The 24,041-nt window shown below is 45.8% G+C and overlaps 1 protein-coding gene across 2 annotated transcripts in view; it reads right to left on the bottom strand.

The window, feature by feature from the left end:
• Window positions 1–24,041, bottom strand: part of LOC115125711 (ephrin type-B receptor 5-like) — an 88,579-nt gene that overhangs the window by 20,293 nt on the left and 44,245 nt on the right. For both annotated transcript variants that reach the window (XM_065027851.1, XM_065027852.1), the window contains exons 6-8: window positions 11,089–11,244; window positions 4,127–4,398; window positions 3,772–3,853 (exon numbers count right to left, since the gene is read on the bottom strand). In XM_065027851.1, the coding sequence (XP_064883923.1) occupies window positions 3,772–3,853; window positions 4,127–4,398; window positions 11,089–11,244 (510 nt within the window). The remainder of the gene's footprint in view (window positions 1–3,771; window positions 3,854–4,126; window positions 4,399–11,088; window positions 11,245–24,041) is intronic.

The following is a 24,041-nucleotide window of genomic DNA, read 5'->3' as shown; positions in this document are numbered from 1 at the left end:
CTCTCTGTCTGTCTATAAACTGTCTGTCTGTACTGTCTGTCTGTAAACTCTCTCTCTCTCTGTCCTTCTCTATATCTCTCTGTCTGTCTATAAACTGTCTGTCTATACTGTCTGTCTGTAAACTCTCTCCCTCTCTCTCCGTCCCTCTCTATCTGTCTATAAACTGTCTGTCTATACTGTCTGTCTGTAAACTCCCTCTCTCTCCGTCCCTCTCTATCTCTCTGTCTGTCTATAAACTGTCTGTCTATACTGTCTGTCTGTAAACTCTCTCCCTCTCTCTCCGTCCCTCTCTATATCTCTCTGTCTGTCTATAAACTGTCTGTCTATACTGTCTGTCTGTAAACTCTCTCTCTCTCTGTCCCTCTCTATATCTCTCTGTCTGTCTATAAACTGTCTGTCTATACTGTCTGTCTGTAAACTCCCTCTCTCTCCGTCCCTCTCTATATCTCTGTCTGTCTATAAACTGTCTGTCTATACTGTCTGTCTGTAAACTCTCTCTCTCTCTCTCCGTCCCTCTCTATATCTCTCTGTCTGTCTATAAACTGTCTGTCTATACTGTCTGTCTGTAAACTCTCTCTCTCTCTGTCCCTCTCTATATCTCTCTGTCTGTCTATAAACTGTCTGTCTATACTGTCTGTCTGTAAACTCCCTCTCTCTCCGTCCCTCTCTATATCTCTGTCTGTCTATAAACTGTCTGTCTATACTGTCTGTCTGTAAACTCTCTCTCTCTCTCTCTCCGTCCCTCTCTATATCTCTCTGTCTGTCTGTAAACTCTCTCTCTCTCTCTGTCCTGTCTGTCTGTAAACTATATCTCTCTGTCTGTCTGTCTATAAACTGTCTGTCTATACTGTCTGTCTGTAAACTCTCTCTCTCTCTGTCCCTCTCTATATCTCTCTGTCTGTCTATAAACTGTCTGTCTATACTGTCTGTCTGTAAACTCTCTCTCTCTCTCTCTCTCTCTACGTCCCTCTCTATATCTCTCTGTCTGTCTATAAACTGTCTGTCTATACTGTCTGTCTGTAAACTCTCTCTCTCCCTCTCCGTCCCTCTCTATATCTCTCTGTCTGTCTGTAAACTCTCTCTCTCTCTGTCCCTCTCTATATCTCTCTGTCTGTCTATAAACTGTCTGTCTATACTGTCTGTCTGTAAACTCTCTCTCTCTCTCTCCGTCCCTCTCTATATCTCTCTGTCTGTCTGTAAACTCTCTCTCTCTCCGTCCCTCTCTATATCTCTCTGTCTGTCTATAAACTGTCTGTCTATACTGTCTGTCTGTAAACTCTCTCCCTCGCTCTTCGTCCCTCTCTATATCTCTCTGTCTGTCTATACTGTCTGTCTGTAAACTCTCTCCCTCTCTCTCTGTCCCTCTCTATATCTCTCTGTCTGTCTATAAACTGTCTGTCTATACTGTCTGTCTGTAAACTCTCTCCCTCTCATTCCGTCCCTCTCTATATCTCTCTGTCTGTCTATAAACTGTCTGTCTATAAACTGTCTGTCTATAAACTCTCTCCCTCTCTCTCCGTCCCTCTCTATATCTCTCTGTCTGTCTATAAACTGTCTGTCTATACTGTCTGTCTGTAAACTCTCTCCCTCTCTATCTCTCTCTGTCTGTCTATAAACTGTCTGTCTATACTGTCTGTCTGTAAACTCTCTCCCTCTCTCTCCGTCCCTCTCTATATCTCTCTGTCTGTCTATAAACTGTCTGTCTATACTGTCTGTCTGTAAACTCTCTCTCTCTCCGTCCCTCTCTATATCTCTCTGTCTGTCTATAAACTGTCTGTCTATACTGTCTGTCTGTAAACTCTCTCCCTCTCTCTCCGTCCCTCTCTATATCTCTCTGTCTGTCTATAAACTGTCTGTCTATACTGTCTGTCTGTAAACTCTCTCCCTCTCTCTCCGTCCCTCTCTATATCTCTCTGTCTGTCTGTAAACTCTCTCTCTCTCCGTCCCTCTCTATATCTCTCTGTCTGTCTAGAAACTGTCTGTCTATACTGTCTGTCTGTAAACTCTCTCCCTCTCTCTCCGTCCCTCTCTATATCTCTCTGTCTGTCTATAAACTGTCTGTCTATACTGTCTGTCTGTAAACTCTCTCTCTCTCTGTCCCTCTCTATATCTCTCTGTCTGTCTATAAACTGTCTGTCTATACTGTCTGTCTGTAAACTCCCTCTCTCTCCGTCCCTCTCTATATCTCTGTCTGTCTATAAACTGTCTGTCTATACTGTCTGTCTGTAAACTCTCTCTCTCTCTCTCCGTCCCTCTCTATATCTCTCTGTCTGTCTATAAACTGTCTGTCTATACTGTCTGTCTGTAAACTCTCTCTCTCTCTCTCCGTCCCTCTCTATATCTCTCTGTCTGTCTGTAAACTCTCTCTCTCTCTGTCCCTCTCTATATCTCTCTGTCTGTCTATAAACTGTCTGTCTATACTGTCTGTCTGTAAACTCTCTCTCTCTCTCTCCGTCCCTCTCTATATCTCTCTGTCTGTCTGTAAACTCTCTCTCTCTCCGTCCCTCTCTATATCTCTCTGTCTGTCTAGAAACTGTCTGTCTATACTGTCGGTCTGTAAACTCTCTCTCTCTCCGTCCCTCTCTATATCTCTCTGTCTGTCTGTAAACTCCCTCTCTCCGTCCCTCTCTCTATCTCTCTGTCTGTCTATAAACTGTCTGTCTATACTGTCTGTCTGTAAACTCCCTCTCTCTCTGTCCCTCTCTCTATCTCTCTGTCTGTCTATAAACTGTCTGTCTATACTGTCTGTCTGTAAACTCTCTCCCTCTCTCTTCGTCCCTCTCTATATCTCTCTGTCTGTCTATACTGTCTGTCTGTAAACTCTCTCCCTCTCTCTCTGTCCCTCTCTATATCTCTCTGTCTGTCTATAAACTGTCTGTCTATACTGTCTGTCTGTAAACTCTCTCCCTCTCATTCCGTCCCTCTCTATATCTCTCTGTCTGTCTATAAACTGTCTGTCTATAAACTGTCTGTCTATACTGTCGGTCTGTAAACTCTCTCCCTCTCTCTCCGTCCCTCTCTATATCTCTCTGTCTGTCTATAAACTGTCTGTCTATACTGTCTGTCTGTAAACTCTCTCCCTCTCTCTCCGTCCCTCTCTATATCTCTCTGTCTGTCTATAAACTGTCTGTCTATACTGTCTGTCTGTAAACTCTCTCCCTCTCTCTCCGTCCCTCTCTATATCTCTCTGTCTGTCTATAAACTGTCTGTCTATACTGTCTGTCTGTAAACTCTCTCCCTCTCATTCCGTCCCTCTCTATATCTCTCTGTCTGTCTATACTGTCTGTCTGTAAACTCTCTCCCTCTCTCTCCGTCCCTCTCTATATCTCTCTGTCTGTCTATACTGTCTGTCTGTAAACTCTCTCCCTCTCTCTCCATCCCTCTCTATATCTCTCTTCTGAGCATAATGTGAGCTGACAGGATATCGAGCCCAGAGAGCAGGACCGGAAAAGATGGAGAGCAGAAAAGAGGGAGAGATAGAAACCCATACTCAAAGAAACTGATGTAGACTGACAGACATGAAGTACACACAAGTAAGTTACAACATATAAAGTGATTTTCAAACACTATGAAATTCACAGTGACATGGGGAGCAACACGAGAAACTTCTTGCAGGATTTGAAAATTACTTTTAATCCTACAGTGTGATGTTAATGAGAAGCCTTTTAACCACAGATCATAGAAACGCTGTTTTCACGTATGTAGACACTGGTTTGGTGCTGGAGATGAAAAGTGTCAGAAGGGCCCTTTAAGCCTGACTCATGCTCTCACCTGATTGGCTAGTAGTGAAATTGATGCTGGTGAATTGAGGTGGGAAAGGACTCAGAGCTGAGACATCATTAACTGCTTGCACCTGTCAATCAACAGCAGGAAAACATAAGACAAGGTTAGGTTAACTAAGTGGATGTATATTTAATCCAGTATCTATATGAGGTAGGTGACTCTATTGCACAAGTTTTATACCTGTATGAGGTAGGTGATGGGAAATGTAGTGTCTATAGGGGATAGGGATCAGGGAAGTTTTAGTTCTACCTGTATGAGATAGTTAACTCTAATACTCATGGGAGTTATAGTCCTACCTGTAAGAGGTATGTAAATCTAGTGCTCATGGGAGTTGTAGTCATACCTGTATAAGGTAGGTGACTCTGGTGAGCAGGTTGTTGAGGGTGACCTTGGTCTGCTTGATGCCAGTCTGGGATGGGGTGAAGGTGACTGCCTCTCCACACCAGGAGCACGCCCCCGGGGCGGTGAAGGTGGCAGAGGGACAGATCCTACACACCACCCCATACCACACCTCGCTACGACCACCCATGTCCACTGGAGGGCGCCAGCGCAGAGACACCCCACCATCACTACTCTCATACTCCCAGGAGACAGAGGTCGGAGCAGAGGGAGAGCCTGGGGGGGGAAAAGAGAGAGAGAGGGGGGTGGGGGGGTGGAGTGAGAGATGAAACATTTTGAACCTCTTTGGGTCAGTACTAGTGCCAACAGCCAGCATCAACACATTAAAACAGCATTCATCAACTCCAGTTGTCACATGATCATGGCTCAGGGACAGATAGAGAGAATGAGTGATGTCAGAGAGAGACAGAGAGAGAGGGATGGGGACTGGGGAGACAAATGGGGCTTAGAAAGTAAGGCACAATATATGTTAGTGAACAATAATCTAATCATTTAAATGTAATCTAGGAAGAGAGGAAGCGAGAGATGGATAAGAAGGGAAGGAAGGAGAGAGAGTAAGGGATGGAGAAAGAGGGAAGGAAGGAGAGAGAGTGAGGGAGGGAGAAAGAGGGAAGGAAGGAGAGAGAGTAAGGGAGGGAGAAAGAGGGAAGGAAGGAGAGAGAGTAAGGGAGGGAGAAAGAGGGAAGGAAGGAGAGAGAGTAAGGGAGGGAGAAAGAGGGAAGGAAGGAGAGAGAGTAAGGGAGGGAGAAAGAGGGAAGGAAGGAGAGAGAGTAAGGGAGGGAGAAAGAGGGAAGGAAGGAGAGAGAGTAAGGGAGGGAGAAAGAGGGAAGGAAGGAGAGAGTAAGGGAGGGAGAAAGAGGGAAGGAAGGAGAGAGAGTAAGGGAGGGAGAAAGAGGGAAGGAAGGAGAGAGAGTAAGGGAGGGAGAAAGAGGGAAGGAAGGAGAGAGAGTAAGGGAGGGAGAAATAGAGAAGGAAAGAAAAGGCCTTCAGAAAGTTCACCCCTTGACCTTTTCCACATGTTGTTGTGTTTCAGCAATAATTTAAAATAGATACAATTGAGTCATACACAATAGCCCATAATGTCAAAGTTAAATTATGATTTGAGACATTTTTACAAATTAATACAAAATGAAAAGCTGAATGTCTTGAGTCAATAAATATTCAACCCCAAGCCTAAATAAGTTGCATGGACTCTGTGAGCAATAATAGTGATTATCATGGTTTCTAAATGACTACCTCATCACTGTACCCCACACATACAATTATCTGTAAGGTCCATCAGTTGAGCAGTGAGTATTTTTTATTATTATAATTTTTTTCATTTCACCTTTATTTAACCAGGTAAGCAAGTTGAGAACAAGTTCTCATTTACAATTGCGACCTGGCCAAGATAAAGCAAAGCAGTTCGACACATACAACGACACAGAGTTACACATGGAGTAAAACAAACATACAGTCAATAATACAGTAAAAAAATCAAAACAAAAAAACAAGTCTATATACAATGTGAGCAAATTAGGTGAGAAGGGAGGTAAAGGCAAAAAAGGCCATGGTGGCAAAGTAAATACAATATAGCAAGTTAAACACTGGAATGGTAGTATTGCAATGGAAGAATGTGCAAAGTAGAAATAAAAATAATGGGGTGCAAAGGAGCAAAATAAATAAATAAATTAAATACAGTTGGAAAAGAGGTAGTTGTTTGGGCTAAATTATAGGTGGGCTATGTACAGGTGCAGTAATCTGTAAGATGCTCTGACAGTTGGTGCTTAAAGCTAGTGAGGGAGATAAGTGTTTCCAATTTAAGAGATTTTTGTAGTTCGTTCCAGTCATTGGCAGCAGAGAACTGGAAGGAGAGGCGGCCAAAGAAAGAATTGGTTTTGGGGGTGACTAGAGAGATATACCTGCTGGAGCGTGTGCTACAGGTGGGAGATGCTATGGTGACCAGCGAGCTGAGATAAGGGGGACTTTACCTAGCAGGGTCTTGTAGATGACATGGAGCCAGTGGGTTTGGCGACGAGTATGAAGCGAGGGCCAGCCAACGAGAGCGTACAGGTCGCAATGGTGGGTAGTATATGGGGCTTTGGTGACAAAACGGATAGCACTGTGATAGACTGCATCCAATTTGTTGAGTAGGGTATTGGAGGCTATTTTGTAAATGACATCGCCAAAGTCGAGGATTGGTAGGATGGTCAATTTTACAAGGGTATGTTTGGCAGCATGAGTGAAGGATGCTTTGTTGCGAAATAGGAAGCCAATTCTAGATTTAACTTTGGATTGGAGATGTTTGATATGGGTCTGGAAGGAGAGTTTACAGTCTAACCAGACACCTAAGTATATGTAGTTGTCCACGTATTCTAAGTCAGAGCCGTCCAGAGTAGTGATGTTGGACAGGCGGGTAGGTGCAGGTAGCGATCGGTCGAAGAGCATGCATTTAGTTTTACTTGTATTTAAGAGCAATTGGAGGCCACGGAAGGAGAGTTGTATGGCATTGAAGCTTGCCTGGAGGGTTGTTAACACAGTGTCCAAAGAAGGGCCGGAAGTATACAGAATGGTGTCGTCTGCGTAGAGGTGGATCAGAGACTCACCAGCAGCAAGAGCGACCTCATTGATGTATACAGAGAAGAGAGTCGGTCCAAGAATTGAACCCTGTGGCACCCCCATAGAGACTGCCAGAGGTCCGGACAGCAGACCCTCTGATTTGACACACTGAACTCTATCAGAGAAGTAGTTGGTGAACCAGGCGAGGCAATCATTTGAGAAACCAAGGCTGTCGAGTCTGCCGATGAGGATGTGGTGGTTGACAGAGTCGAAAGCCTTGGCCAGATCAATGAATACGGCTGCACAGTAATGTTTCTTATCGATGGCGGTTAAGATATCGTTTAGGACCTTGAGCGTGGCTGAGGTGCACCCATGACCAGCTCTGAAACCAGATTGCATAGCAGAGAAGGTATGGTGAGATTCGAAATGGTCGGTAATCTGTTTGTTGACTTGGCTTTCGAAGACCTTAGAAAGGCATGGTAGGATAGATATAGGTCTGTAGCAGTTTGGGTCAAGAGTGTCCCCCTTTGAAGAGGGGGATGACCGCAGCTGCTTTCCAATCTTTGGGAATCTCAGATGACACGAAAGAGAGGTTGAACAGGCTAGTAATAGGGGTGGCAACAATTTCGGCAGATAATTTTAGAAAGAAAGGGTCCAGATTGTCTAGCCCGGCTGATTTGTAGGGGTCCAGATTTTTCAGCTCTTTCAGAACTTCAGCTGAATGGATTTGGGAGAAGGAGAAATGGGGAAGGCTTGGGCGAGTTGCTGTTGGGGGTGCAGTGCTGTTGACCGGGGTAGGAGTTGCCAGGTGGAAAGCATGGCCAGCCGTAGAAAAATGCTTATTGAAATTCTCAATTATGGTGGATTTATCAGTGGTGACAGTGTTTCATATCTTCAGTGCAGTGGGCAGCTGGGAGGAGGTGTTCTTATTCTCCATGGACTTTACAGTGTCCCAGAACTTTTTAGAGTTAGTGTTGCAGGAAGCAAATTTCTGCTTGAAAAAGCTAGCCTTGGCTTTTCTAACTGCCTGTGTATAACGGTTTCTAGCTTCCCTGAACAGCTGCATATCACGGGGCTGTTCGATGCTAATGCAGAACGCCATAGGATGTTTTTGTGTTGGTTAAGGGCAGTCAGGTCTGGGGAGAACCAAGGGCTATATCTGTTCCTGGTTCTAATTTTCTTGAATGGGGCATGTTTATTTAAGATTGTTAGGAAGGCATTTAAAAAAATATCCAGGCATCCTCTACTGACGGGATGAGATCAATATCCTTCCAGGACACCCCGGCCAGGTCGATTAGAAAGGCCTGCTCGCTGAAGTGTTTCAGGGAGCGTTTTACAGTGATGAGTGGAGGTCGTTTGACCGCTGACCCATTACGGATGCAGGCAATGAGGCAGTGATCGCTGAGATCTTGGTTGAAGACAGCAGAGGTGTATTTAGAGGGGAAGTTGGTTAGGATGATATCTATGAGGGTGCCCGTGTTTAAGGCTTTGGGGGTACCTGGTAGGTTCATTGATAATTTGTGTGAGATTGAGGGCATCAAGTTTAGATTGTAGGATGGCTGGGGTGTTAAGCATGTTCCAGTTTAGGTCGCCTAGCAGCACGAGCTCTGAAGATAGATGGGGGGCAATCAGTTCACATATGGTGTCCAGAGCACAGCTGGGAGCAGAGGGTGGTCTATAGCAGGCGGCAACGGTGAGAGACTTGTTTTTAGAGAGGTGGATTTTTAAAAGTAGAAGTTCAAATTGTTTGGGTACAGACCTGGATAGTAGGACAGAACTCTGCAGGCTATCTTTGCAGTAGATTGCAACACCGCCCCCTTTGGCAGTTCTATCTTGTCTGAAAATGTTGTAGTTTGGAATTAAAATTTCTGAATTTTTGGTGGTCTTCCTAAGCCAGGATTCAGACACAGCTAGAACATCCGGGTTGGCAGAGTGTGCTAAAGCAGTGAAAAGAACAAACTTAGGGAGGAGGCTTCTAATGTTAACATGCATGAAACCAAGGCTATTACGGTTACAGAAGTCATCAAAAGAGAGCGCCTATCAAACACAGATTTAACCACAAAGACCAGGGAGGGTTTCCAATGACTCACAAAGAAGGGCACCTATTGGTAGATGGGTAAAAATAAAAAAGCAGACATTGAATATTCCTTTGAGCATTGTGAAGTTATTAATTACAATTCCAAAATGCAGGCGTCCTTCCCTAACTCAGCTGCCAGAGAAGAAAGAAACCACTCAGGGATTTTTACCATGAGGCCAATGGTGACTTTACAACAGATACAGAGTTGAATGGCTGGGATAGGAGAACTGAGGATGGATCAACAACATTGTAGTTACTCCACAATACTAATCTAAATGACAGAGTGAAAAGAAGGAAACCTGTACAGAATACAAAATACTCCAAAACACGCATCCTGTTTGCTATAAGGCGCTAAAGTAATACTGTAAAACACGCATCCTGTTTGCAACAAGGCACTAAAGTAATACTGTAAAACACGCATCCTGTTTGCAACAAGGCACTAAAGTAATACTGTAAAACACGCATCCTGTTAGCAACAAGGCACTAAAGTAATACTGTAAAACATGCATCCTGTTTGCAACAAGGCACTAAAGTAATACTGTAAAACACGCATCCTGTTTGCAACAAGGCACTAAAGTAATACTGTAAAACACGCATCCTGTTAGCAACAAGGCACTAAAGTAATACTGTAAAACACGCATCCTGTTAGCAACAAGGCACTAAAGTAATACTGTAAAACATGCATCCTGTTTGCAACAAGGCACTAAAGTAATACTGTAAAACACGCATCCTGTTTGCAACAAGGCACTAAAGTAATACTGTAAAACACGCATCCTGTTAGCAACAAGGCACTAAAGTAATACTGTAAAACATGCATCCTGTTTGCAACAAGGCACTAAAGTAATACTGTAAAACACGCATCCTGTTAGCAACAAGGCACTAAAGTAATACTGTAAAACACACATCCTGTTAGCAACAAGGCACTAAAGTAATACTGTAAAACACGCATCCTGTTAACAACAAGGCACTAAAGTAATACTGTAAAACACGCATCCTGTTTGCAACAAGGCACTAAAGTAATACTGTAAAACACGCACCCTGTTAGCAACAAGGCACTAAAGTAATACTGTAAAACACGCATCCTGTTAGCAACAAGGCACTAAAGTAATACTGTAAAACACGCATCCTGTTAGCAACAAGGCACTAAAGTAATACTGTAAAACACGCATCCTGTTAGCTACAAGGCACTAAAGTAATACTGCAACAAAAAACAACTTTATGTCCTGAATACAAAGTGTTATGTTTGGGGCAAATCCAACACAACACATCACTGATGTCACTTGTTAATAAATCCACTTCAATCAGTGTAAAGAAGGATTTTTAAGTCTTGAGACAATTGATGCATGGATTGTGTATGTGTACCATTCAGAGGGTGAATGGGCAAGACATTTTCAAGAACTGCAACGCTGCTGGGTTTTTCCACACTTTAACAGTTTCCCGTGTGTACCAACAATGGTCCACCACCCAATAATATCCAGCCAACATGACAATTGTGGGAAGCATTTGAGTCAACATGGGCCAGCATCCCTGTGGAACGCTTTCGACACCTTGTAGAGTCCATGCCCTGACGAATTGAGGCTGTTCTGAGGGCAAAGGGGGGTTCAACTCAATATTAGGAAGGTGTTTCTAACACTGGAGTTGCTTACCAAGAACACAGTGAATGTTCCTGAGTGACCTAGTTACATTTTTGACTTAAATCGGCTTGAAAATCTATGGCAAGACTTGAAAATGTCTGTCTAGCAATGATCAACAACCAACTTGACAGCGCTAGTAGAATAATAATAATGTGCAAATATTGTACAATCCCGGTGTGCAAAGACTCAGCTGTAATCGCTGCCAAATGTGTTCCTAACATGCATTGACTCAGAGGTTCGAATACTTATGTAAATGAGATATTTCTGTATTTCATTTTCAATATATTTACAAAAATTATTTTTGTCATTATGGGGTACTGTGTATAGATGGGTGAGAGAAAAAAATCTATTGAATCCATTTTGAATTCAGGCTGTAACACAACAAAATGTGGAATAAGTCAGGGGGTGTGAATACTTTCTGAAAGCACTGTGCATATTATATGTGCTGAAGTAGATACTTATCTCTGGGTAAAAGCATCGGCTAAATGACTCAATATATATGTTACATCATCTCAAGAAAGGTGAAAGCTTTTCAATCAGACAAATCTATTTGTTCACAATGCTGCTAGTGCATGTAGCTAATCTGATTCACACACACACACACACACACACACACACACACACACACACACACACACACACACACACACAGCTCACTTGTGCAGGCGGAGGAGTTGACGTCGGCGGGTGCTCTGTAGAAGCCGCTGCGACACTCACACACACGTGATCCCTCCTGACTGGTTCTGCTGTTAGACGGACACACTGAACACGGAACCGAACCCAACACCGACTTAAAGTACCCCACTGGACATTCTGCAGAGAGAGAGAGATGGAGGGAGAAAGTGAGAGAGAGAGATAGAGGCGTCTTTGGGTCGGTACTAGTGCCAGGATCAACACATTAAAACAGCACTCATCAACTCTAGTTCACACATGATCATAGAGAAGAATGTACTTACTGTACTAGCTGCCTATAGCAGCCTACTAGCTGCCTGTAGCTCTCTCTGAACGTACTGTAATGCAGTGAGAGATTCTGCCTATACTGTAGCTCTCTCTGAACGTACTGTACTGCAGTGAGAGATTCTGCCTATACTGTAGCTCTCTCTGAACGTACTGTAATGCAGTGAGAGATTCTGCCTTATACTGTAGCTATACTGAGATTCTGCCTAGGAGTGACCGACATGTCACTCCTAGGCAGGCCCTGAGTGTCTCTACGGTTCTGATTTAGTCTGTGTGTAGAGACAGAGTCTGAGAGAGAGACAGAGAGAGAGACAGAGAGAGAGAGACAGAGAGAGAGAGACAGAGAGAGAGAGACAGAGACACAGAGAGACAGAGAGAGAGAGACAGAGACAGAGAGAGAGACAGAGACAGAGAGAGACAGAGACAGAGAGAGAGACAGAGAGAGACAGAGAGAGAGACAGAGAGAGACAGAGAGAGAGAGACAGAGACAGAGACAGAGAGAGAGAGACAGAGAGAGACAGAGAGAGAGAGAGAGAGACGGAGAGAGACAGAGAGAGAGACAGAGAGAGACAGAGAGAGAGAGACAGAGAGAGAGAGACAGAGAGAGAGAGACAGAGAGAGAGAGACAGAGACAGAGACAGAGAGAGAGAGACAGAGACAGAGACAGAGAGAGACAGAGACAGAGAGAGAGACAGAGACAGAGAGAGAGACAGAGAGAGAGACAGAGAGAGAGACAGAGAGAGAGACAGAGAGAGAGAGAGACAGAGAGAGACAGAGAGAGAGACAGAGACAGAGAGAGACAGAGAGAGAGAGAGAGAGAGAGAGACAGAGAGAGAGAGAGTGTGTGTTATCAGTTATATGAGACTGTACTAAAAAATGTTCATTATGTTAGGTGATAACTACTGGGGTTTATGAGACAGGCACAGAACGAGATAACGAGAGAGTGTGTGTGTGTGTATCTGTCATTGTGTGTGTGTGTGTGTGTGTGTGTGTGTATCTGTCATTGTGTGTGTGTATCTGTCATTGTGTGTATCTGTCATTGTGTGTGTGTATCTGTCATTGTGTGTATATGTCATTGTGCGTGTATGTGTGTGTATCTGTCATTGTGTGTGTGTGTGTGTGTGTGTATCTGTCATTGTGTGTGTGTATCTGTCATTGTGTGTGTGTGTGTGTGTGTGTGTATCTGTCATTGTGTGTGTGTGTGTGTGTATCTGTCATTGTGTGTGTATGTATCTGTCATTGTGTGTGTGTGTGTGTGTGTGTGTGTGTGTGTCTGTCATTGTGTGTGTGTGTGTCTGTCATTGTGTGTGTGTGTGTCTGTCATTGTGTGTGTGTGTGTGAGTATCTGTCATTGTGTGTGTGTGTGTGTATGTGTGTGTGTGTGTATCTGTCATTGTGTGTGTTTGAGTATCTGTCGTGTGTGTGTGTGTGTGTGTCATTGTGTGTGTGTATCTGTCATTGTGCGTGTGTGTGTGTGTTTATCTGTCATTGTGTGTGTGTGTGTGTGTGTGTGTGTAGCTTTCATTGTGTGTGTGTGTATCTGTCATTGTGTGTGTGTGTGTGTGTGTGTGTGTGTAGCTGTCATTGTGTGTGTGTATCTGTCATTGTGTGTGTGCGTGTGTGTGTGTGTATATGTCATTGTGCGTGTGTGTGTGTGTGTGTGTGTATCTGTCATTGTGTGTGTGTGTGTGTAGCTTTCATTGTGTGCGTGTGTGTGTATCTGTCATTGTGAATGAGTGTGTGTGTATCTGTCATTGTGTGTGTGTGTGTAGCTGTCATTGTGTGTGTGTATCTGTCATTGTGTGTGTGTATCTGTCATTGTGTGTGTGTGTGTATCTGTCATTGTGTGCGTGTGCGTGTGTGTGTGTATCTGTCATTGTGTGTGTGTGTGTGTGTGTGTAGCTGTCATTGTGTGTGTGTGTAGCTGTCATTGTGTGCGTGTTTGTGTGTGTATCTGTCATTGTGTTTGTGTGTGTATCTGTCATTGTGTGCGTGTGTGACAGACATGGTGGTCTGAGTGCTCTGCTGCGGTGAACACCTCTTACGTCCTCTGACCCTATTTAGATAACCTTTTCACCAGCATGTACCACCTCCAAAGGTTGACAAGAGGTGTGTGTGAGTGTGCGCGTGCGTGTGTGCGTGCGTCTGTGGGTGGGTGTGTTTGAGAGAATGCATGTGTACAGGGAGACAGTAAAATAGAGAGAGGGAATAGAGGAGACGTAGAGAGACAGGGGAGATGTTTAAACAGATAAAAGGCTTCCTGTGTTCTCACTTGTCTGGAAGAGCATAGATCTACTCTCAGACACAGGCGTGAAGTCGGAGACGGGTGGGAAGATAGAGAGAGGGAGAAGGAGAGAGAGAGGGAGAGAGAGAGAGGGAGAAAGAGGGAGAGAGAGTGAGAAAGAGAGACGGAATGAAAGATGAGAAAGAGAGAGGGAGAAAAAAGGACAAAGAGGGAGAGCGAGAGAATTTGGTAGTGGAAAAGAGGAAAGACAGAGGGCAGAGGAGAGAGGAGGAGAGAGGAGCAGAGAGGAGGAGAAAGGAAGAGAGATGAGCAGAGAGGAGCAGAGAGGAGGCGAGAAGAGGAAAGAGGAGGAGGGAGGAGAGAGGAGCAGAGAGGAGCAGAGAGGAGGAGAAAGGAGGAGAGATGAGCAGAGAGGAAGAGAGAGGAGGGGAGAGGAGCAGAGAGGAGGAGAGAGGAGCAAAGAGGAGGGAATAGGAGTAGAGAAGAGGAAAGAGGAGGAGGAGAGAGGAGGAGAGAGGAGCAGAGAGGAGGTGAGAGGAGCAGAGAGGAGGAGAGAGGAGCAGAGAGGAAGAGGGAGGAGGAGAGGATGAAAGAGGAGGTAAGAGGAGCAGAGAGGAGGAAAGAGGGGGAGTGAGAAACCTCAATCCTCCTCACTCCTCCTGACAGAGGGAACACTATCCGCTTACTCCATTCCTCCCCATCTTCTCTCTCTTTCTAACACCTCTCCTCTCTCCTCCACTCTCACTCCATCCCTCCCCACCTCCACTCTGCTCCTCTCTCCTCCCCTTAGAAAGAGAGAAGGTGGGGAGGGATGGAGTGAGAGTGGAGGAGAGAGGAGAGGTGTTAGAAAGAGAGAAGGTGGGGAGGGATGGAGTGAGACTGGAGGAGAGAGGAGAGGTGTTAGAAAGAGAGAGAAGATGGGGAGGGATGGAGTGAGAGTGGAGGAGAGAGGAGAGGTGTTAGAAAGAGAGAAGGTGGGGAGGGATGGAGTGAGACTGGAGGAGAGAAGAGAGGTGTTAGAAAGAGAGAGAAGATGGGGAGGGATGGAGTGAGAGTGGAGGAGAGGGAATCAGAAAGAGAGAGAGGATGATTGAGTCCGTTAGAGAGATGGAGAGATGATGAGGAAGGTGGGGTAGTTATAGTGAGAAAAGAGGGTGGAATGTGAGACACAGAAAGAGAGAAAGAGAGAGAGAGAAGAAGTACTGGTAGAGGAGTGGAGAGAAAAGGGAATTGTTCCATCCATCTTTCATGTCTCTGGCACACATTACCAGATGTGTTCTATAGGGCTGTGACACGGAACACGACTTCACTACAAAACTTCCCCCGCTGTTTCTATTGCCAACAATAACCCCCACGTTCTATTTGCCCTCCCCTCCACCCCTCTCAGCCAATCACACAGCTTCTATTACTGCTCCCTCTCCTGCCCTCTGCCCCTTCCTCTGTCTGCATCCAACTCTCCCTCCCTCCCTCCCTCCCTCCACCCTCCCTGTTTCCACACAATGGACGGTTAATATGGCTTATGTACAGTGCCTTGCGAAAGTATTCGGCCCCCTTGAACTTTGCGACCTTTTGCCACATTTCAGGCTTCAAACATAAAGATATAAAACTGTATTTTTTTGTGAAGAATCAACAACAACTGGGACACAATCATGAAGTGGAACGACATTTATTGGATATTTCAAACTTTTTTAACAAATCAAAAAACTGAAAAATTGGGCGTGCAAAATTATTCAGCCCCCTTAAGTTAATACTTTGTAGCGCCACCTTTTGCTGCGATTACAGCTGTAAGTTGCTTGGGGTATGTCTCTATCAGTTTTGCACATCGAGAGACTGAAATTTTTTCCCATTCCTCCTTGCAAAACAGCTCGAGCTCAGTGAGGTTGGATGGAGAGCATTTGTGAACAGCAGTTTTCAGTTCTTTCCACAGATTCTCGATTGGATTCAGGTCTGGACTTTGACTTGGCCATTCTAACACCTGGATATGTTTATTTTTGAACCATTCCATTGTAGATTTTGCTTTATGTTTTGGATCATTGTCTTGTTGGAAGACAAATCTCCGTCCCAGTCTCAGGTCTTTTGCAGACTCCATCAGGTTTTCTTCCAGAATGGTCCTGTATTTGGCTCCATCCATCTTCCCATCAATTTTAACCATCTTCCCTGTCCCTGATGAAGAAAAGCAGGCCCAAACCATGATGCTGCCACCACCATGTTTGACAGTGGGGATGGTGTGTTCAGTGTGATGAGCTGTGTTGCTTTTACGCCAAACATAACGTTTTGCATTGTTGCCAAAAAGTTCAATTTTGGTTTCATCTGACCAGAGCACCTTCTTCCACATGTTTGGTGTGTCTCCCAGGTGGCTTGTGGCAAACTTTAAACAACACTTTTTATGGATATCTTTAAGAAATGGCTTTCTTCTTGCCACTCTTCAATAAAGGCCAGATTTGTGCAATATACGACTGATTGTTGTCCTATGGACAGAGTCTCCCACCTCAGCTGTAGATCTCTGCAGTTCATCCAGAGTGATCATGGGCCTCTTGGCTGCATCTCTGATCAATCTTCTCCTTGTATGAGCTGAAAGTTTAGAGGGACGGCCAGGTCTTGGTAGATTTGCAGTGGTCTGATACTCCTTCCATTTCAATATTATCGCTTGCACAGTGCTCCTTGGGATGTTTAAAGCTTGGGAAATCTTTTTGTATCCAAATCCGGCTTTAAACTTCTTCATAACAGTATCTCGGACCTGCCTGGTGTGTTCCTTGTTCTTCATGATGCTCTCTGCGCTTTTAACGGGCCTCTGAGACTATCACAGTGCAGGTGCATTTATACGGAGACTTGATTACACACACGTGGATTGTATTTATCATCATTAGTCATTTAGGTCAACATTGGATCATTCAGAGATCCTCACTGAACTTCTGGAGAGAGTTTGCTGCACTGAAAGTAAAGGGGCTGAATAATTTTGCACGCCCAATTTTTCAGTTTTTGATTTGTTAAAAAAGTTTGAAATATCCAATAAATGTCGTTCCACTTCATGATTGTGTCCCACTTGTTGTTGATTCTTCACAAAAAAACACAGTTTTATATCTTTATGTTTGAAGTCTGAAATGTGGCAAAAGGTCGCAAAGTTCAAGGGGGCCGAATACTTTCGCAAGGCACTGTATATTATGAACTGGAGACCCGCATGTCTTTACATTACCACTCACTATACTGAGGGAAGGAGGAGGCCCACATGTCTTTACATTACCACTCTCTATACTGAGGGAAGGAGGAGGCCCGCCTGTCTTTACATTACCACTCACTATACTGAGGGAAGGAGGAGGCCCACATGTCTTTACATTACCACTCTCTATACTGAGGGAAGGAGGAAGCCCGCATGTCTTTACATTACCACTCTCTATACTGAGGGAAGGAGGAGGCCCGCATGTCTTTACATTACTACTCACTATACTGAGGGATGGAGGAGGCCCGCATGTCTTTACATTACCACTCACTATACTGAGGGAAGGAGGAGGCCCGCATGTCTTTACATTACTACTCACTATACTGAGGGATGGAGGAGGCCCGCATGTCTTTACATTACCACTCACTATACTGAGGGAAGGAGGAGGCCCGCATGTCTTTACATTACCACTCACTATACTGAGGGAAGGAGGAGGCCCGCATGTCTTTACATTACCACTCACTATACTGAGGGAAGGAGGAGGCCCGCATGTCTTTACATTACCACTCACTATACTGAGGGAAGGAGGAGGCCCGCATGTCTTTACATTACCACTCACTATACTGAGGGAAGGAGGAGGCCCGCATGTCTTTACATTACCACTCACTATACTGAGGGAAGGAGGAGGCCCGCATGTCTTTACATTACCACTCACTATACCGAGGGAAGGAGGAGGCCCGCATGTCTTTACATTACCACTCACTATACCGAGGGAAGGAGGAAGGAAGGGAGAGTGAGCAACAGGGAGGGAGAGAGAGGTAGGCACTGAAGTTATAGAGGATGGGTGAGGAGAATGAGTTAATAATAAACACACATTAACAAACAGCAGTGGACACTGCAATGCATGAACACTGACCGGGAGAGAAAGAGAGAAAGAGAGAGAGAGAGAGAGAGAGAGAGAGAGAGAAAGAGAGAGAGAGAGAGAGAGAGAGAGAGAGAGAGAATGTAGAAAGGAGAATGGGATGGGACTGAAATGATGGCAGAGAAAAAGAGAAGGACACAAGAAAAAAAGAGAGAAGGATCGAGATCGTAAACAACCAAAAGATAATAATAAGCAGAAACAAAGGGAGAGAGAGAGCAAGATGGATGGATGGTTGGCAGTGAAGTGAATCATTTGCCGTTGACATAGTACTTGGTATTTAGATCACTGACCCAATTTCTCCTTCTCTCTCTCTCTCTCTTACGTGCTCATTCTCTCTTGCTCCCAGCATTCAAATCTGACACACACACACACACACACACACACACACACACACACACACACACGTCAGAGCGCAGATGCAGCTACACACAGGAGACATGAATACACATGGTTCCATGAGCAAATATCTTGTTCCCTTCTGTCTTTCTATCCTCTCCTCCCTCTCTCCCTTATGTCTTCCTATCCTCTCCTCCCTCTCTCCCTTCTGTCTATCTCTATCCTCTCCTCCCTCTCTCCCTTCTGTCTTTCTATCCTCTCCTCCCTCTCTCCCTTCTGTCTATCTCTATCCTCTCCTCCCTCTCTCCCTTCTGTCTATCTCTATCCTCTCCTCCCTCTCTCCCTTCTGTCTATCTCTATCCTCTTCTCCCTCTCTCCCTTCTGTCTATCTCTATCCTCTCCTCCCTCTCTCCCTTCTGTCTATCTCTATCCTCTCCTCCCTCTCTCCCTTCTGTCTTTCTATCCTCTCCTCCCTCTCTCCCTTCTGTCTATCTCTATCCTCTCTCCCGTCTCTCTCCATTTCTCCACTGTCTGTGACATTCTGTAGTTAGCAACGTTTGTCCAGGAAATGCATATTGAATGGTAATACAATGTTCTAATCTGCTCCATGTCCCTTTCAGCCCTGCCCTGGTATCACTCAGTCTCATATAAAAACACCTCATGCCTTATCCAGCTCATATCAGCTCCAGTACTTACTGTCATAATATCAACATGAGGTTACATGACCTGGAGAAAGATATTTCCTAGACATATTGGGCTCCCGAGTGGTGCAGCGGTCTAATGTACTGTATCTCAGTGTTAGAGTCATCACTACAGACCAGACCCTGGTTCGATTCAAGGCTGATTGGGTGGCGCACAATTGGTCCAGTGTCGTCCGGGTTTGACCGGGGTAGTAATATTTTAATATAATATTTTTTCTTAACTGACTTGACTAGTTAAATAAAGAATACATTTAAAAAGGGAAAAATAGATATAACATAACGCCAAACAGATAAGGTACACTCTTAGAAGAAAGGGTTCCAAAAGGTTTCTTCGGCTGTACCCATAGGATAAGCCATTTTGGTTCCAGGTAGAACCCTATTGGGTTCCATATAGAACCCTCCGTGGAAAAGGTGTTACATGGAACCACAATTCCAGTGGGTCAGAAGTTTACATACATTAGGTTGACTGTGCCTTTAACAGCTTGGAGAATTCCAGAAAATTATGTAATGGCTTTAGAAGTTTCTGATAACATAATTTGAGTCAATTGGAGGTGTACCTGTGGATGTATTTCAAGGCCTACCTTCAAACTCAGTGCCTCTTTGCCTGACATCATGGGAAAATCAAAAGAAATCAGCCAAGACCACAGATAAAAAATTGTAGACCTCCACAAGTCTGGTTCATCCTTGGGAGCAATTTCCAAACGCCTGAAGGTACCACGTTCCTCTGTACAAACAATAGTATGCAAGTATAAACACCATGGGACCATGCAGTCGTCATACCACTCAGGAAGGAGACGTGTTCTGTCTCCTAGATATGAAAGTACTTTGGTGCGAAAAGTGCAAATCAATCCCAGAGCAACAGCAAAGGACCTTGTGAAGATGCTGGAGGAAACAGGTATAAAATTATAAGTTGAAGTGTACCTATGATGAAAATTACAGGCCTCTCTCATCTTTTTAAGTGGGAGAACATGCACAATTGGTGGCTGACTAAATACTTTTTTTGCCCCACTGTATATATCATCATTGTTATGGGAACTGTCTTAAGGAATATATATCATCATTGTTAAGGGAACTGTCTTAAGGATTATATATCATCATTGTTAAGGGAACTGTCTTAAGGAATATATATCATCATTGTTAAGGGAACTGTCTTAAGGAATATATATATATATCATCATTGTTAAGGGAACTGTCTTAAGGAATATATATCATCATTGTTAAGGGAACTGTCTTAAGGAATATATATCATCATTGTTAAGGGAACTCTTCTGCTTAGGAGAGCACAGAGCGCTGCTTGTCTCCTGCTCTGTTCCCTGTCATCACTAGAGGATCTGAGAGGAGTTAGTGGTTCTGGTGGCTGAGCTGGTTAGAGCGTGGATGGTGTTTGTAACACCAAGCGGTTGTGGGTTTAATTCCAGCACAGGTCACTACTAATGAATAGCTGAACTGCAAGTCCATTTGGATTACAGCGTTTGCTGAACGAATATATCATTCATCAGTTCCGATCTTGAATGTGCCTGGAACCCCCTTAAGAGCTGTACAACTGAGTTCTTGGTGTCTACACAGATATGTATACCGGAGCCTCAGAGTCAATGTAGAATAAAAACCCTCAGCGACCACAGCAACATGGCTCAGCAACCATCTCAGCTATCATTTTTTTCATCCAAACGACCAAACAGGGACAACAATGCCATGATGTCACATCCACATCATTAGTCAGTGACCTGATCAACTAAACATAATCACAGAATAATTAGAACACAAAAATCCCTGTGTGGGTGGGGCTCCCAGTCCTTCTGATCTGTTTAGCCCCATCTGGAAGGCCAAACCACTGAGCCACAGAGTGGCGTTGGAGTGGTTATTTCTCAGTATCAAAGTGGGACCAACTGTGTGAGTGGTGGGGAGAGCCCAGGTGTAAACCATTAGAGCATGAAGACATTTTGCACTTGACTTGGTTGTGAGCACCAGTCTTAATGAATCTGTTAGCTAGCTTGGGACTGGGAGGCCCCTGACCAGCCCTGGTCTGGCCTGTGGAGGAGAAGTGTAGCAGATAGCCCCACAGAGAACTACTGGACCTTAACCTTCAACTGTCCACACACACACGCGCACACGCGCACACACGCACACACGCACACACACACACACACACACACACACACACACACACACACACACACACTTAGATAAACGGGTTCCAAAATGGTTATTTGGCTATCCCCATAGGAGAACCCTTTGAAGAATCCTGTTTGGTTGCCAGTAGAGCCCTTTGGTTCCAGGTAGAACCCTTTAGTGTTCCATGTAGGACCCTTTCCACAGAGGGTTCTACTTGGAACCAAAAAGGGTTCTCCCTGGAAACAAAAAGGGTTCTCCTATGGGGACAGCCGAAGAACCCTTTTGGAACCCATTTATCTAAGAGACAAACATACAAGGACACACACACAGCACCACACAGGCTATCCACATCTCAGTCAATACCCCTCCCCCCTCTCTCTGTGTCCTTACTTTCCTCAGACTTTCTGCTTGCTCAATTCCTTGAGTCATTAACTTGTGTCCACTTATCCCCTCTCTCCCTCCCCCTCTCTCTCCATCTCCCCCTCTCTCTTTCCCTCTCTCTCTCTCCCGCTGTGGTTTCTGTCACTTGTTCACAGACGAGTGGCCATTACATCACTATGACCTAAATGTGTCACATCCCTCCCTCCCTCCCCTCTGTCTCTCTTTCCCTCCTCCCTCTCTCAATTTTCCATGGAGTCTTTCTTGAGATTTCTCCAAAACATATCTTCCTCTTTGACCCCCACCTTGTGAAGATTGAACACTTTACTTCTTCAGGGGGCACACTGACCCAGACTGTGGTGTAGTGTCCATGTTCCTGTAGTATTGTGTGTGTGTGTGTGTGTGTTCCTTTCCTCCTCTGTGCTAACATTCTGGGTCAAGTGGGGCTTGTTGAAGCAGTAGTTGAGCTCTTGGTCTGACAAGCTGTCTCTTATTCCCCTGAGTTCTGCTCCCTTCCTGCTTCTTCAGTTAAAACACCACCAACACAGAGACCACAACGCAAAGCCCTCATCTCCTACTTATGCTCCCAGACATAAACACCTTTTCATTTATGAAGGATGTTGTCAACACAGTCTCATAAAACATTTGCCCATAAACCCCCCCCCCCCCCCAACAAACACACACACACACACAGCACAGGGCCATTGTCCGTCCCTGCCCTCCTCCCCCTGTCCTCTCAGTCAAGCTGGGCCAGTGAACAGAGTGACGGCAGCAGTTCCATCCCATATTGATCCAGACAGTGACAGGAGGGGGGACAGGAGACAGGAGAACTGACAGGAGGGGGTACAGGAGAACTGACAGGAGGGGGAACAGGAGAACTGACAGGAGGGGAGACAGGAAAACTGACAGGAGGGGAGACAGGAGAACTGACAGGAGGGGGAACAGGAGAACTGACAGGAGGGGGAACAGGAGAACTGACAGGAGGGGGAACAGGAGAACTGACAGGAGGGGAGACAGGAAAACTGACAGGAGGGGGAAGGAGAACTAAAAGGAGGGAGAACAGGAGAACTGACAGGACGGGAGACAGGAGAACTGACAGGAGGGGGAACAGGAGAACTGACAGGATAGGAGACAGGAGAACTGACAGGAGGGGGGGACAGGAGAACTGACAGGAGGGGGAACAGGAGAACTGACAGGACAGGAGACAGGAGAACTGACAGGAGGGGGACAGGAGAACTGACAGGAGGGGGACAGGAGAACTGACAGGACAGGAGACAGGAGAACTGACAGGAGGGGGGACAGGAGAACTGAAAGGACAGGAGACAGGAGAACTGACAGGAGGGGGGACAGGAGAACTGACAGGAGGGGGAACAGGATAACTGGCAGGAGGGGTACAGGATAACTGACAGGAGGGGGGACATGAGAACTGACAGGAGGGGGACAGGAGAACTGACAGGGGGGAGACAGGAGAACTGACAGGAGGGGGAACAGGAGAACTGACAGGAGGGGGAACAGGAGAACTGACAGGAGGGGAGACAGGAGAACTGACAGGAGGGGAGACAGGAGAACTGACAGGAGGGGAGACAGGAGAACTGACAGGAGGGGAGACAGGAAAACTGACAGGAGGGGGTACAGGAAAACTGACAGGAGGGGAGACAGGAGAACTGACAGGAGGGGAGACAGGAGAACTGACAGGAGGGGGAACAGGAGAACTGACAGGAGTGGGAACAGGAGAACTGACAGGAGGGGGAACAGGAGAACTGACAGGAGGAGAGACAGGAAAACTGACAGGAGGGGGGAAGGAGAACTGAAAGGAGGGAGAACAGGAGAACTGACAGGACGGGAGACAGGAGAACTGACAGGAGGGGGAACAGGAGAACTGACAGGACAGGAGACAGGAGAACTGACAGGAGGTGGGACAGGAGAACTGACAGGAGGGGGACAGGAGAACTGACAGGACAGGAGACAGGAGAACTGACAGGAGGGGGACAGGAGAACTGACAGGACAGGAGACAGGAGAACTGACAGGAGGGGGACAGGAGAACTGACAGGACAGGAGACAGGAGAACTGACAGGAGGGGGACAGGAGAACTGACAGGAGGGGGAACAGGAGAACTGGCAGGAGGGGGTACAGGAGAACTGACAGGAGGGGGACAGGAGAACTGACAGGAGGGGGACAGGAGAACTGACAGGGGGAGACAGGAGAACTGACAGGAGGGGGAACAGGAGAACTGACAGGACAGGAGACAGGAGAACTGACAGGAGGGGGACATGAGAACTGACAGGAGGGGGAACAGGAAAATTGACAGGACAGGAGACAGGAGAACTGACAGGAGGGGGACAGGAGAACTGACAGGAGGGGGACAGGAGAACTGACAGGAGGGGGAACAGGAGAACTGACAGGAGGGGGACATGAGAACTGACAGGAGGGGGACAGGAGAACTGACAGGGGGAGACAGGAGAACTGACAGGAGGGGGAACAGGAGAACTGACAGGATAGGAGACAGGAGAACTGACAGGAGGGGGACAGGAGAACTGACAGGAGGGGGAACAGGAGAACTGACAGGACAGGAGACAGGAGAACTGACAGGAGGGGGACAGGAGAACTGACAGGAGGGGGACAGGAGAACTGACAGGACAGGAGACAGGAGAACTGACAGGAGGGGGACAGGAGAACTGAAAGGACAGGAGACAGGAGAACTGACAGGAGGGGGACAGGAGAACTGACAGGAGGGGGAACAGGATAACTGGCAGGAGGGGTACAGGATAACTGACAGGAGGGGGACATGAGAACTGACAGGA

Source organism: Oncorhynchus nerka, linkage group LG14 (assembly GCF_034236695.1).
Source record: "Oncorhynchus nerka isolate Pitt River linkage group LG14, Oner_Uvic_2.0, whole genome shotgun sequence".
Taxonomy (NCBI): domain Eukaryota; kingdom Metazoa; phylum Chordata; class Actinopteri; order Salmoniformes; family Salmonidae; genus Oncorhynchus; species Oncorhynchus nerka.
The sequence above is the reverse complement of the archived record's forward strand: the minus strand, read 5'-3'. Positions and strand labels throughout refer to the sequence as shown.